The sequence below is a fragment of the Cydia amplana genome, chromosome 4, assembly GCF_948474715.1.
Source record: "Cydia amplana chromosome 4, ilCydAmpl1.1, whole genome shotgun sequence".
Classification (NCBI taxonomy): domain Eukaryota; kingdom Metazoa; phylum Arthropoda; class Insecta; order Lepidoptera; family Tortricidae; genus Cydia; species Cydia amplana.
In genome coordinates this window covers 21,115,377-21,129,794 of record NC_086072.1, presented here as the reverse complement: position 1 = coordinate 21,129,794, position 14,418 = coordinate 21,115,377, and the positions used below count along the sequence as shown (strand labels likewise).

The 14,418-nt window shown below is 38.6% G+C and overlaps 1 protein-coding gene across 1 annotated transcript in view; it reads left to right on the top strand.

The window, feature by feature from the left end:
* Positions 1-14,418, top strand: part of LOC134647414 (obscurin) — a 124,279-nt gene that overhangs the window by 72,277 nt on the left and 37,584 nt on the right. The window contains exons 16-31 of the mRNA XM_063501768.1: positions 354-475; positions 1,059-1,194; positions 2,370-2,547; positions 3,065-3,242; positions 3,721-3,911; positions 4,469-4,624; positions 5,281-5,401; positions 5,868-6,028; positions 7,042-7,217; positions 7,557-7,725; positions 8,983-9,101; positions 9,868-10,806; positions 10,996-11,097; positions 11,463-12,269; positions 13,427-13,528; positions 13,837-14,016. Of these exons, the coding sequence (XP_063357838.1) occupies positions 354-475; positions 1,059-1,194; positions 2,370-2,547; positions 3,065-3,242; positions 3,721-3,911; positions 4,469-4,624; positions 5,281-5,401; positions 5,868-6,028; positions 7,042-7,217; positions 7,557-7,725; positions 8,983-9,101; positions 9,868-10,806; positions 10,996-11,097; positions 11,463-12,269; positions 13,427-13,528; positions 13,837-14,016 (3,837 nt within the window). The remainder of the gene's footprint in view (positions 1-353; positions 476-1,058; positions 1,195-2,369; positions 2,548-3,064; positions 3,243-3,720; positions 3,912-4,468; positions 4,625-5,280; positions 5,402-5,867; positions 6,029-7,041; positions 7,218-7,556; positions 7,726-8,982; positions 9,102-9,867; positions 10,807-10,995; positions 11,098-11,462; positions 12,270-13,426; positions 13,529-13,836; positions 14,017-14,418) is intronic.

Sequence of the window (14,418 nt, the reverse complement as noted above, 5' to 3'; positions counted from 1 at the left end):
TATGTAATTTCTCATTGACGATTTACCTAATTTCAGTACGATGTCAGGCTATGTAACTTCTCGGTGGGAGTCTTATGCACCAAGTTTACTGCTGCAGTTGAAGTATAATACAAGGTTCACTGAAAAATATAGGTACTTTAAAGGATGTATTATGCTCGTCTTTCAAAATGACCTGTTCTATTATGTATAATAAGCTTTTTACTTTCACAGCAAATAGTGTGTCGATGGATATTAACATTGGATGTATATTTTATTTATAACTGAATTTTGACATACGACACAATCATGTACCTATGACTAACTTTTAAAATATTAAGATATTGAGATCTACTATTTTATATATATTTTTTCAGATGACAAGAACATATTTTTCGAACTGGCGCCTGGTGGTGAAGGTCTTCTGACCAAAGGAGAGAAACCGAGCTTCACATGGAAGCGAGACGGAGTGGATTTCGATCCTGAAGAGAGATTCAAGGTACGCGATAACTAATTACTCTTCTGTTCTCCGGCCGGAAAGCGTCAATTTTCGGCCCGCTGGACTAAATGAAGTGGCCGCTTTCCGGCTCCGTCGAACAGAAAAATTGTATACCTCGGCCAGTAAATAAGAAAGCCTCAGATCACTTAATAATTGTTGGCCGAGGCGAAGAAAGCGTATCTACCTTAGGTCAATTCAAACACGACAACTAAATAAATAAGAAATTTTTGTACTTACTGCTGTGGCGCAATGACCCGAAGTGGATCTTGGCCTCCGACACCATAGACCGCCATGCTACTCTGTCCAAATCCGTTAACCTTTTGGACGCCAATGACCGATATATCCGGACCGTAGGTTCAACGCCAAAGACCGATTAATCGGTCACAGACCACAGAGCAACATAGACCTACGTGCATATGCATAAAGTTCATGTTTGACACTTCGGTGACGTGGCGTCAACGTGACAGCTTTTGTGTTTGACACGGCGTCGAAAAGGTTAAAAAGTTTTTTACCGCCGTGTAAAGAAATTTTAGTAATCTACGCAAATATTTCGGAACTGCATACATCATATTTTTTTCTCCAGGTGTTATTGGGAGACGACGAGGATTCTCTCGCGCTGGTGTTCCAGCACGTGAAGCCAGAAGACGCTGGGCTTTACACCTGCGTAGCCAAGACCTCTACTGGCAACATCTCCTGTTCCGCTGAGCTTACAGTCCAGGGTTAGTAGAATAAGTAGCATAATGTAGGCAGCAGTCTATTTGTCTAGACAACGGCTCTAGTTTTGGTGTTCCTACACGTGAAACCAGAAGACGCTGGGCTTTACACCTGCGTAGCCAATACCTCTACCGGCAACATCTCCTGTTCCGCTGAGCTTACAGTCCAGGGTTAGTACTATTATATATGTCGGCGGCAGACCGTAATATCAGGCATATCATGAAATTCCTAGGCATATCTAGAATCGCGAAAATCTTTGTCTCGCTCCCTGGGTCCTGTCCAGTTTTCCTTTTAAGGGCATCTGAAACAAGCAAGCGAACCTATCCAACCTATCTATTGGTTTAATGTGACTACCGTCAAAACATTAGGAACATTACGATCGGCAATCGATATATAATTATAAATAAATATTTTATGGCATATTTCTCCGGTTAATCTTAGTCTTCGCTGCGTAAGTTCTAATAAAAGTTGTCGTCTTTTGTTATCGTTGCATTAAGCACGCAGGCTACTGCATTCAGCACGCAGGCTACTGTGTTGGGCACGCAGGCTACTGTAGGACCAAGGCCTAAGTAAAATTTTACTAGATACTACAGGGTGGCCAACTTAGAGGTATACAACTTTTTTTTGCCGCCATTTTATTTTGGCGGTAAATATGACAGTTATTGCATGAAAATTAGTTTGTGTAGATACGGAAAATTTATTAGGGAGCGTTTTACGACGGAACAACGTGTTTTAATCATTAAAAACAATAGAAACATTAAAAATAACGTTTCCCGGTCGATTAATTTCGAGAAACGGTGACATTGACTGGCCCCCAAGAGCGCCTGATTTAACAGCTCCTGACTTTTTTCTGTGGGGCTATCTAAAGGGACGCGTCTATACTAATAGGCCAACGAACCTTCAGCAATTAAAACAAAATATTCGAAACACTGTCGCTGAGATAACGCCAGAAATGTGTGAAAAAGTGATGAAAAACGCGATGTAAAGGGTTCGCATCTGCCATGCTGCTAGAGGTGGACATTTGTCTGACATTATTTTGCATGTGTAATTGCTGACCCTACATATTATATTTAACAAGGAATACTTAATATTTTTTATGTTTTATAGAATAAAATTTCAAAAATAAAGTGTATACCTCTTATTTGGCCAGCCTGTATAATGAAATCTGTTTTTTCAATAGGTGCCGTGACAGTTCTCCAACGTGAGCCCGAGAAGCCTAAACTGGTGATCGAACACAAAGAGGCCATCGTGTCCATCGGGGCGTCCGCAATGATTGAGCTTACATGCAAGGGCTTCCCCAAGCCCGAAATCGTGTTCAAGAAGGAAGGGAAAGTGGTGGAAGCTGATGCCAGGCACAAGTAAGTTCTATCGTTAAACATATAAGGTTGCTTTTGCCATCATTCCCATTACAGCATAGGCTTATGATTATGATATAATCATCACTGGCACGTTCGTTATCTTAGAGCTTACTTGTAAAGGTTTCTCCAAGTCTAAGATTGTGTTCAAGAAAGAAGGAATAGCATTTTGTAGAAGTTTTCGTTTCGGTATCTCTACCCATTTCCCGCCAAACTTTATCGTGTTACTATTAAAAATAGGTCCTTTATGGTACATTGACATTTGATACTTGACTGTACAATACGATACCTACAACAGATTTATTTTCAGACCATGTCCATAGTGTTAGTGTACATTCCCTTGATCCTATGTTAGTTAAACCTATACTAAATTATAATTAATTATAAACTAAGCCTCTGGATCGCATATGTGCATCATCCCAGTGTTTCCAAAAGGCGCAAGCAGGCGACTCTAACACTGGGCGCAAGAGACTGTGACAAATTATCCATTGATAACTTATCCAAAGTATTACAACAACAGGTTCCTCTACGAAGACGATGAGACCATGTCCATCGTGATCAAGAACGTGACGAGCGAAGATGCCGGCACATACCACGTGACTGCCTCCAACGAGCTCGGAGAAGATACTACCACTCTGCAGCTCATCGTCAAGGCTGCGCCTAAGATTAAAAAGAAGATTGAGAATCAGACTTGCACAGTATGTTCCTTTTCATTCACTCTTTGATGTAGATCGCGATAGCACGCGATAGTATGTAGTCTCTGTCTCTATTATCATTAACCACCGCGTGTTGCTGTCACCGACTGACCTCACATATCAGACCATCTCTTATGTACACGACAATGCAATATTGAACAAATGACTAAATGACAATAATTAACGAAAATTACAAAACGACTCCCTTTGTTTCCCATAAAGTTTTAAGTCATAATGTATTGTTTGTCATATTATCATTAGCCATAAAACTGAAACCGTTAGCTTTTTAGGATTTTCGTAAGGTTATCCTATAGGTACATAGGTTTTTAGGTTAGGTTTGTTTTATGGCAATCCTGAAATGTGACGCGTTTCTGAACCAAACGAATTATGACGACTAACGAAAATGCGGGCAAACAATACATTATGACCTAAAACTTTTTGGGAAACAATAGAGACCCTTACAAAACACTATCTTCTCCAGGTATCTGCGACCCATACCGTGACCATCGAAATCGAAGGCACCCCGGCGCCCGAAGTGTCCTTCTACAAGGACGGCGTGGAGATCAGAAGCTCGGAGCGCATCCAGATCGTCAAGGAGTCTGATGAGGTCTACAAGATCACCATTAAGGATGCCAAGCTGACTGATGCTGGCTCCTACTCCGTCGTTGCTAAGTAAGAATTGTTGCTCTAATTTTCAGATCAAAATTCAATTCCTGGCCTTCATTTATAGATAGGAAATCCTGTGTAAAGTCATAGGCTAGTCTTATAAAATGGGAAACTTGATATAACTTCTTATCTTATACCTTTAAACGAGAAATTCTTGTTTATTTATTTATTTATTTATATGTATATATATTTCGGGGATCTCGGAAACGGCTCTAGCGATTGCGATGAAATTTGCTATATAGGGGTTTTTGGGGGCGAAAAATCGATCTAGCTAGGTGTTATCCCTGGGAAAACGCGCATTTTTGAGTTTTTATATGTTTTCCGAGCTTTGCTCGGTCTCCCAGATATTGTACCTTTAAGTTATAACTTTCAAATAACCGTCCGTCGCCTACCACGCGTGTCTTAACATGCTGGCTTCCAAAATAACGAAACTCTAACCTAAAAATAAGCCATGTGGAAAACTGAAAAATTTTCGCTAGCACTTTTTTCTCTTGATAATCCATGAATCAATTCTCATACCATTATCAGTCAACCTACAACCAAATAAAACTTCTGTATTCTAGGAACGAAGTGAACCAATGCAGTGAATTCTGGCAATGGCAAGTCACATCCGCGCCCAAGATCACCAAGAAACTGGGCGAGACCAAGATCTGTGACGAGAAGGAGACCGTCACCTTCAAAATCGAGACCGAAGCTGAACCAGCGCCGGAAGTTAAATGGTGAGTGGCACTGGCACAGGAAGAGTAAGGGAGCCAAAGTTTGTTTAAGGTCCAAACAAGTGCTCGCATAACAAAATTTAAAGCTTCGGCAATGTATGATTCTAATTTGAACAAACTTAGATCTTAATTTTTTAATAACTTACCTACATTCTGATATTATTTCAATCAAAACTATGGATAAATTCTGATTTTGTCCAGCTCCAGATCCATTTAGGCAATTTAGGTTCAGATATGTCTATTATCAAGTAAAAGTGTATTAAGAGGAAGATTTAAAATTTAAAAAAATTTCTCGTGAATTGACATATTGAGTAATGTTTTCCCTTAAAACAACAGATTGTTATTAATTGGAGCTGTCACTTGTTTTATCACACGGATCATCTGCCATTAACTGAGTACCGTAAACCGGGGTGACTTTCAAATGCAGGGGCGACTTCGATATTTCAGTTTTTCAGCCGTTACATATTTTTATTCGGATTTTTTAGTAGTAGGTAAACAAGTATGTATAATAATCTAACTTGTTACACGAACAGTTCGAGAAAATAATGAATAATGATAATTTAGTGGCAGTTTTAAAACTATCAAAGTATCCCCAAAATTTCCTAAAGTCACCTCGTTTTACGGTATGTTCAGATATTTATGAAATGTAACGTGTGTAGGTTCAAGAACAAAGTGGAGATGCAGGAGTCTTCAACAGTGAAGTTCTCATCATCAAAGTCTGCGCACAGTCTTGTGATCACGTCGGCTGCCAGAGCCGATTCCGCAGAGTACTCTTGCGAGGTAACATTTATTATACCTTCTTCTGAAAATAATAGGCTAGATGATAAGTTTTATTTTGAGGAACAAATGTCTATATGGGACCCATTGCCTTTAAGCGATACAAAAGTCAAAAATGATAGCCAAAGTCTGGAAATCGTACTCTACTCACAAAACGGCAAGTGATCGTGACGTCACGGTCACTAAGAAGCCGTCTTGAAGTATGGAAAACAATAACTTTGACGGTGAATTATTGAATTTATGTGCGAGTTTAAAGTTGCTATTTGTCTACTGCGTGAACCCACACATGCGCGAATTTTAGTAGGAATTGTAAGAAGCTCAACAAATGCTCACAAAAAAAATCATCGATTAGTAGGCAACGCAAAATCTAAGTAAAATCATTAGATGAACAAAAAAACATGTGTTTGTATGGGACAGACCCTTAGAATTCTCCTAACGTAGTCTTCTAAATATCCTGTGTTTTTCCTAGGTGCGCAACGTCCACGGCACAGTCACGGACGAGTGCAGCCTGCGCGTGCGCGGCGCTCCCATCTTCACGCAGAAACTCAAGGACACAGTGGCGGCTGAAGGCGATGCCAATGTGGAATTCACTGTCGATGTGGTGGCATACCCTGAGCCTCAAGTGAAATGGTACGTTTTGTTTGACAAAGACGATTCCCCCTTCTCCTTGCTTCGTTCTCCTCAGTGCTGAGGGTCGTGACCTCCTATGTGGACCACATGATTCCGGATGGCAGACTTCCAGGTATCCCGATCTCTGGCGACTTCTAAGGCATCATGGACCTTGATGGATAGCTATTTGCTAACCTGGTCGGACCATCGACGACGATAAAGACGATTTAAACCGTGGAAGCTAATGCTCAACCTAATGCCTGCCTTTACGGGAGATACGTCAAGGTCGAATGCCGTATTTTGCATTATGCTAAAGACACCGGTTGGATCCCAGTCTCAAGGACATATCATGGCCATTATAGACAACTTTTTCAATTTATAAATCCTTACCATACTCAATCAATACTCAATCATTTATTTGCACATAATGGTTACACAGGTAAGGTGGGATATAACATAATTATTGATCGCATTATGTATAGTTTGTAGCTTTCTAATAGACCCCGACGGCTAATCCTATTGTCTATTGTTAGTAAAACCGCTCGTGCCACGTGCCACAACCACCTGCATAAAAAATCGCTCGTTCACTTTACCCAGGTAATTGAATTACAACTCCTAAGGAAATTGCAATAAGATTCAAAATGAACTAATGGATAAATATTTTGTACCGATGTGTGTGGTCAGTACTTAGGTTACTGAGTGCCGGCGAGTCGAACGTTACAGAACCAGTCTAAAATGTGTCATTGAGATGCGTAACAAAGGCGCGTTATCGGAGAGCGCACCTACACCGGTATTTTGAGCGTTGGACTAGCCTGCGCTCAGGTGCCAATTAGAATAAATAAGACCCTTTTTTGCAGGTAAGTAGCAAGTGCGGTTTTACTGAACAATAGACAATAGGATAAGCCTTCGGGCTCTACTAGAAAGCTACAAACTATACCCTGTTGGGCGCAGCAAAATAAGGAGCAAAACCATCCAATCATATTATCAAACACGTTTTCACTAGTCCTATTCTGATCACTCCAATCAATCTCCAGGTACCGAGGCGACGTAGAAATCTCGGAGAAGAAGTCCGTGTACTCCCGCGTGGACAACGGCAGCACGCACAAGCTGATTCTCAAGGAGGTGACTTCGGAGCTCTCTGGGCAGTACTCTTGCAAGGTTTCCAATGATCTGGGAGAAGATTCCTGCCAGGCGACGTTTACTGTCAAGAGTGAGTTGTTTTTAATAAAAGGTTTTGTTTATCTTACAATATAATTTGAAAAACTAATTTTTTTTAATTTTCTTATTTAACCCCCCAAAAGTGGCCCCCATGTTTAAAACTCATTTCTTTACGTTACATGTCCGCCTTTAGTCGCTAATTTACATATGTGTATTAAATTGCAACTTAATTGATCCAGTAGTTTCCGAGAAAATAGCCTATGACAGACGGACAGACAGACGCACGAGTGATCCTATAAGGGTTCCGTTTTTTTCCTTTTGAGGTATGGAACCCTAAAAGCCACATGTGTAAAAGTAATTTATATCAACATTAATAAATTTCCTTTTCCAGGGAAGCCTCGTATCACCAAGAGCCTCGTCGACATGACGGTGGACAAAGGCCAGACCCTGAAGCTCGAGGTCGAGGTGGAGGGCTGCCCAGAACCCAAGGTCAAGTGGTACAAGGATGGCAAGGAGATCACCACTGACGCGAGGATCAGGATCGAGAGGGATACCCAGAGGTAAGACAACTTACAAGGAACCCTGCATAACCAAAATTGGACCAGGGTTAGACTTAGTTGAAGTGAATGGCTGCCCAGAACCCAAGGTCAAGTGGTACAAGGAAGGCAAGCAGATCACCACTGACGCGAGAATCAGGATCGAGAGGGATACCCAGAGGTAAGACTACTTACAGGGAACCCTGCATCACCAAAATTGGACCAGGGTTAGACTTAGTCGAAGTGAAGGGCTGCCCAGAACCCAAGGTCAAGTGGTACAAGGAAAGCAAGCAGATCACCACTGGTGCCACAATTCAGATCGAGGGTGATACCCATTATACCCAGAGGTAATGCAAACTTCCAGGGAAAACCAGATGCTTTCATTGCAGTTGAATGCTCACCGCGATCCTGCGCCGCCCCGTTATAGGCGGAGGTGGCAATCGTTGGGTTTTTAGACGGTAGTAGGATCCTCGTCCTTCTTGCTCCCCTCGAGACGGGATGCGTAACAGGCATTTTCCCAACGTAAAAAAAAGGGAAACCAAGATGCTAAAATACCGTGGACGAAGATGTAACTCATTCTGGGAAACTACTGAACCATGACTAACATGTTTACATTGAGATACTTTTATAGTAGTTTATGCAACAGTGATATAATAAGGGTTCTTAAAATTCAAGGGTCGAAGTTACAAAACGAGACGTAGTCGAGTTTTGTAAAAAAAGACCCGAGAATTTTAAGAACCAATTATGAGCTGTTGCATACATTACTTTTTCTATGACAGCTGCAGCAAAAAAAAAAAAAAAAAAAAGTTATTATTAAAAAAAAAAAAGTTATTATTAAAAAAAAAGAGTTATTATTTAAAAAAAATTGAGTTATTATTTAAAAAAAAAGAGTTATTATTTAAAAAAAAAAAGAGTTATTATTGTAAATGAAAACATACCTCTTTCAATCAAGATGATCGGAACTTGTATCTTTAAAAAAAATAAAGCAGTTGTATTATACTCATAAGATGACTGCTAGCAGTCATCTTATGAGCCTATAGACAAAGCATTCAAATGACATTGCTTTAGATATCACTGTCAGTCATTTAATTGACACATTTAAGTGCTGGAGTAGAAAAATAATATATAGGAGTCATTGATCCACTTTCGTTTACATGATCATTATTTTCAACAAAATTGGATCATTTTTCTTTTCTTAAAGTAATCAGGACTTGAAATTATCAAACAGACCTTTCGTCAAGCGAAGGTTTTTTTATGCAAAATCTCATTTTTTATTTACAGACTAGAAAACTACAATCTGACAGTGACTCTAGTGAAAGAGGAAGATGGTGGCGAGTACGAAGTGAGGGCAGAGAACGAGATGGGCAACGTATCGTCCAAGAGCACAGTCACTATACACAGTGAGTATATTTGAATAGCAACTCTATGGACAATACTTAGGGATTGAAATCCAAATGAAGTTATGAACGAATTTGAAGTCAGATTTTTGGTTGGATGAGACAGGGACCCTTTTTGGATTGTAGATGTAACTGAAAAAGCAACTGCAAATGGTTGACTGTAGATAGTAAAAAAATTTCAAAATTGAGCCCTTGAACTTTTATAAGACAGCCTCAATCATAATATAATGGATTTGATGATATCATGTATTTAAAAAATATCAAAACAAAATTAAAGTAAGGTGGTTCAGAATGGTATAATGCCCACATATCACGACTGAGGTCCTTTCACAAGCACACATACACACCACGACGCTGGTAATGTATCAACATTGGCAGTGATTGGCACACAGGATAAATCCTAAGTAGGTATAGTAGTTTGACTATTAACATAGAATGAATTGGAGTTTAGTCGAAGTTGCATTACTGCACGAGTTAGTTTGTGGTGTAGTACCATATGGAATTGGTAGAGAGTTAAAGTATCCACGTGACTGGATTGCTCTTGCACTGATGGACGATAGATTTGAAAATGAGCGATATTGTCAAGCATTCTCTTATTTAATTAAGTGTTAGGAAACTATTTTTGCTGAGATTACTGATTTGATTTGATAATATCGTTCAGTCTTTCATTTTGCCCCTCACCAACCATAGACATTTGTGACGTCCTTAATACATGTCCCAATTGAATGTTACCCTATTTTATCATAACCATTTTATTCATGTCCAATAGCAAAGTTAATACATACAAGACTATCAAAGGAAATTATCGAAAATGAATTAGAAGAAGAAACGAAAAAACCTCTCTTGGAAGAAGATGTGTCTGAAAAACAGGCGGCGGTAAAAGATAAAACTAAAGCAGAAACGGCTGAGGAGAAATCATTCTGGGATGAGGACGATGGTGCTAAAGCTAAAACGCCAGGTGCTAAAGAAGTGGATGATTCAAAACCAGGAAAAGCTAAGAAATCAGCGACGGAACCTGAAGTTGCTGAGGAGAAATCATTCTGGGATGAGGATGATGGTGCTAAAGCTAAAAAATCGAAAGCTAAAGAAGTCGATGGTTCGAAACCAGAGAAAGCTAAGAAATCAGCAACAGAGCCTGAAGTTGCCGAGGAGAAATCTTTCTGGGATGAGGATGATGGCGCTAAAGCTAAAAAACCAGGTGCTAAAGAAGTAGATGATTCAAAACCAGAGAAAGCCAAGAAATCTGCAACAGAACCTGAAGTTGCTGAGGAGAAATCTTTCTGGGATGAGGATGATGGTGCTAAAGCTAAAAAACCAGGTGCTAAAGAAGTGGATGATTCAAAACCAGAAAAAGCTAAGAAATCAGCAACGGAATCTGAAGTTGCTGAGGAGAAATCATTCTGGGATGAGGATGATGGTGCTAAAGCTAAAAAATCTAAAGCTAAAGAAGTCGATGATTTGAAACCAGAGAAAGCTAAGAAATCAGCAACAGAACCTGAAGCTGCCGAGGAAAAATCATTCTGGGATGAAAATCACAATGAAAATGAAAAACAGCCGATCATTGAAGAGGTGGAAGAGAGCCAAGTTGGTAAGAAAGAAGTCACCAAGCCTGAAATCATAGAAGAAATCCCCGTGGAAGAAGACTTTGTAACTCCCAAAAAAGCTACAAAGAAATCCGCTCAAGAACCTTTGAGTGCAGAAAGTGAAGGTACATTCAAGACTATCGCTTCTTTCTCCAAACAGCTTCAATCACCTTTTGCGTTACATATCCAGTGAAAATACCTTCAGTCATGCATGTATAATATTTTTAATAGAAACTGGGTACTTTTTATTGGATATGACAATGTTGCATGCGTTTAATCTGTGTTCTAACAACACAAGTGTGGTTCTTCTCTAGGCCGCGTGTTCGAAACAGTAACGACCTTCAAGAGCGGCGATGATGGCAGTATAATTATGTCTAAAGTCAGTAGCACCAGGTCTCACGGCGCGATCATTACAGGTCAGTATGGGGCTTCCTACCTTCTCTTCCTATTTCTAACTTCATAGTTCATTTTTTAATTCGATTCGATAGCTTTTTACATTTATTTATAAAACACCAAAACAAACATTTATTTTAACGAGATTGAAGTTTATATAGAGAAAATAATAATTAAATGAAACATCATCAAAATATAAAATACCTATGCTTAATTGGCTTGTGACAAAATATACAAATTTCAATCTCTTAAAGGAGTCACAATAATTACAAAATAACTAGTTTGACTAGTATTCAACACATTTTATCTAAGTATTACATTTCACTGCATGGCTTAAAGATAAAGTATTATTAGAGCCTACTACACATAATAATATCTTAACTGTTAGGTCCAGCCGAAACTCGAACGTTACACAAAATGACATCCACCGCAGTATATTACGATGATGACGACTTTAGCAGAAGGATTATACCCCCTAACAAACCACATAAGACATCTTTAGAAGTAGAAGAGATTGCTAGTCACAGTTACTTTTTAACTGAACTTGGGCAGTTCACAATTCCTGATCATGTACGTAGAGGCGTTTACGGTATCATTGAAGAACCAGCAACAGATTCTGAATGTGAGAATAGCTCTGTTAGAGGCAGACATCAATCCAATCGGACCATGTCTATTAGATCTGACTCAGAAGATGATACTAGCTGGCAAAATGAACCACTGTCCAGAGAAATCTCCATTGAAGACCTTTCTAAATCCATATTCGATATCGATGAAACTAGAAAAGTTTTCAGCAAAGATTCGTACGTACGCCAATCATCGTTCCAAGAAGAATTTTTCACAGATGATGGGGAAGAATCCTTTGTCGTCAAAGAAACTTCACAAAAAGTCTACGAAAATGACATAACAGAAAGACTAATCAATATTTCGAGGGAGTTTGATGACGAATGTAGAAACATTGAAAATAAAATTGAAGATGTCAAAAGTAGAATAATGGAGGAACTAGTTCTTGCGCCCTTGAAGAACTTAGATAACTTAACGAAAAATGTAACAGAAACTAGTTTTGAAAGGAAGAAAAGGCATGTTCCTAATCTTCACGCTGTAGAAGAAGAGGACGACGAACTAGAAGCGCTTTTGAGACGTAGTCAACGCCAAAGGAGTATTCTAGACGATATACTTAATCAAGAAGATGAAAAAGGTAAAAATGAGGATATAAGACAATTTATTATCAAATGCTACGCTATGTTAGGGAGTTTAACAAATATGATGAAAAATGCTTATAAAACACCAGCTACAGTAAACATTGCTTTATTTTAAGATCTGTCATTTTCATAGTAGTATTACAAGTGTTAGTTGTAGGTTCCTTACTTCCCTCCCACCAAACAGTTTTTGTAGATCCTGCAGTTCAATAAACTCAGTGGTTGTCTTGAAAATGGCAGATCAAAGTCACGTTTCGTCCAACATAATTAGTGTACTGTACTAATGCATTGTCGTATGTCTGTTTTAGCACGCATGCGTAATAACATTCCCTTCTGGCATACTAATAATTGGGGCTCGCTGCGCCGGCGGTATTAGACTCCGGAATCTCCAGGGTTCCATGCTGTGGAACCCTGATCATCATTGAGGTAAACATTTATTTCCTGTAGCATGGTGTTTTCTTTTGAATTTAACGCTTCTAAGTTAAGCAAGGATTCCTTCTCTCAAGGTACGTAACACACTACACTCTGTACAATCTACACCATTTACACGTTTGGTAAGTTTTACATTTATTAAATAACTGCTGTATATAAGCGATACATGTGGGTTACTGTAAATAATGTTTATTCTCTTTTTAGCTTTTCTAGCTTTGGGTCTGGCGGGATGTTTATCTTATTAAACTGCAGCATAGGCTATTGTACAAATTATTTCAATGTTTCTTTTAAGCGTTCTATTTATGTAACATATATTATCACCCCCTATCTTTCTATCTTTTTGAAATCCGTCACGAATCTCATCTCATGTTACATTTTTGTACTTGAATTTTGTCATTCAAATTTGATACATTAATTTCGGTTGTAACATATATTATCACCCCCTATTATAGTTAAGTACTTTAATTTTATTATCAGGTTTTTCAATCTTTTTGAAATCCGTCTTGAATCTCATCTCATGTTACATTTTGGTACTTGATTTTTGTCATTCAAATTTGATACATTAATAATTTCAGTTGTATCATTAGTAAATTAAAATGTTATCAAGCCTCATGCGCATTTGCAATGATATCTTAATTCTTCTACATTTAAAACATTTTCAAACACATCCCCTCTACTCCAAACCTTCACTACATCATCTAATACTAGTTATTCTGTCTTTCAGCGCCCCCCATAGTCAAAGATAGCAACTTCAAAGACCAGAGCGTCTACGAGTCTCTCCCTCTGAGCTATTCAGTCACGGCCATCGGAGTACCCAAACCTACTGGTAAGAATTTATTAATCATGTTTTTGTCGGTATCGGTACTCTAGTTTCTTTGTTGTAGTCAACGCACGTGTCTATTTTTTCATTCATAGGATTCTTATTAGATCTTTTAGTAGAAAAATCTTGCCTTTCAAACTTTTTGACTTAATGTCCTACCTAAAAATTGTCATTTCATTACTTACAAAGTTTTGTACATTGAACCAAATGCCAATTGAATAATATCGGCTAAAGTTGTAGATAATGGGCTCTTATAATATGATGTGTTTATATATTCAACATGACATAGCATGCTTATTTTATTTTTGTCATAGTGCGCTGGCTCCACGACGGCAAAGAAGTGAAGCCCTGCAAGCGAGTCCACATCTCCAACGAAGGGGACGTCTACAAACTCGAGATCGACAATCTACTAATGTCTGATGGTGGCAAATGGCAGTGTGAGATCAGCAACGACGTTGGCAAGAAGGTGCTGAAGGCTGAATTATCTGTTGCTTGTAAGTACGAAGTGGAATACAGTAAAACCTTAGTAAAATTGTTCATGGAAAACTTTTATACGTAAATATTTATTAGAGAATAGGGCTTTTTTGCTACAGTAAAACTTAATTTATATTTCTACTACAGGGTATTTGTAAATTATTTTACACCATGCAAGAAATAAAGCACCAGAAGATTAATAGAGAAACGTAGACAGCAGTTATGTTTAAGTACAATTTCTATTTTAAACCCCGTATATAACTATAACGAGTAGGTAATTTAAACGTGACGTCACATGCTATTGTTTCATATAAGTTTCATAGTAGCAATTGATATTTGATTATTTGATTTGATTTGATTAATTAAAAAACATATAATTTTATGGCACATGAGAGGAATTCCAAATTCTCGGCCATAAGAGT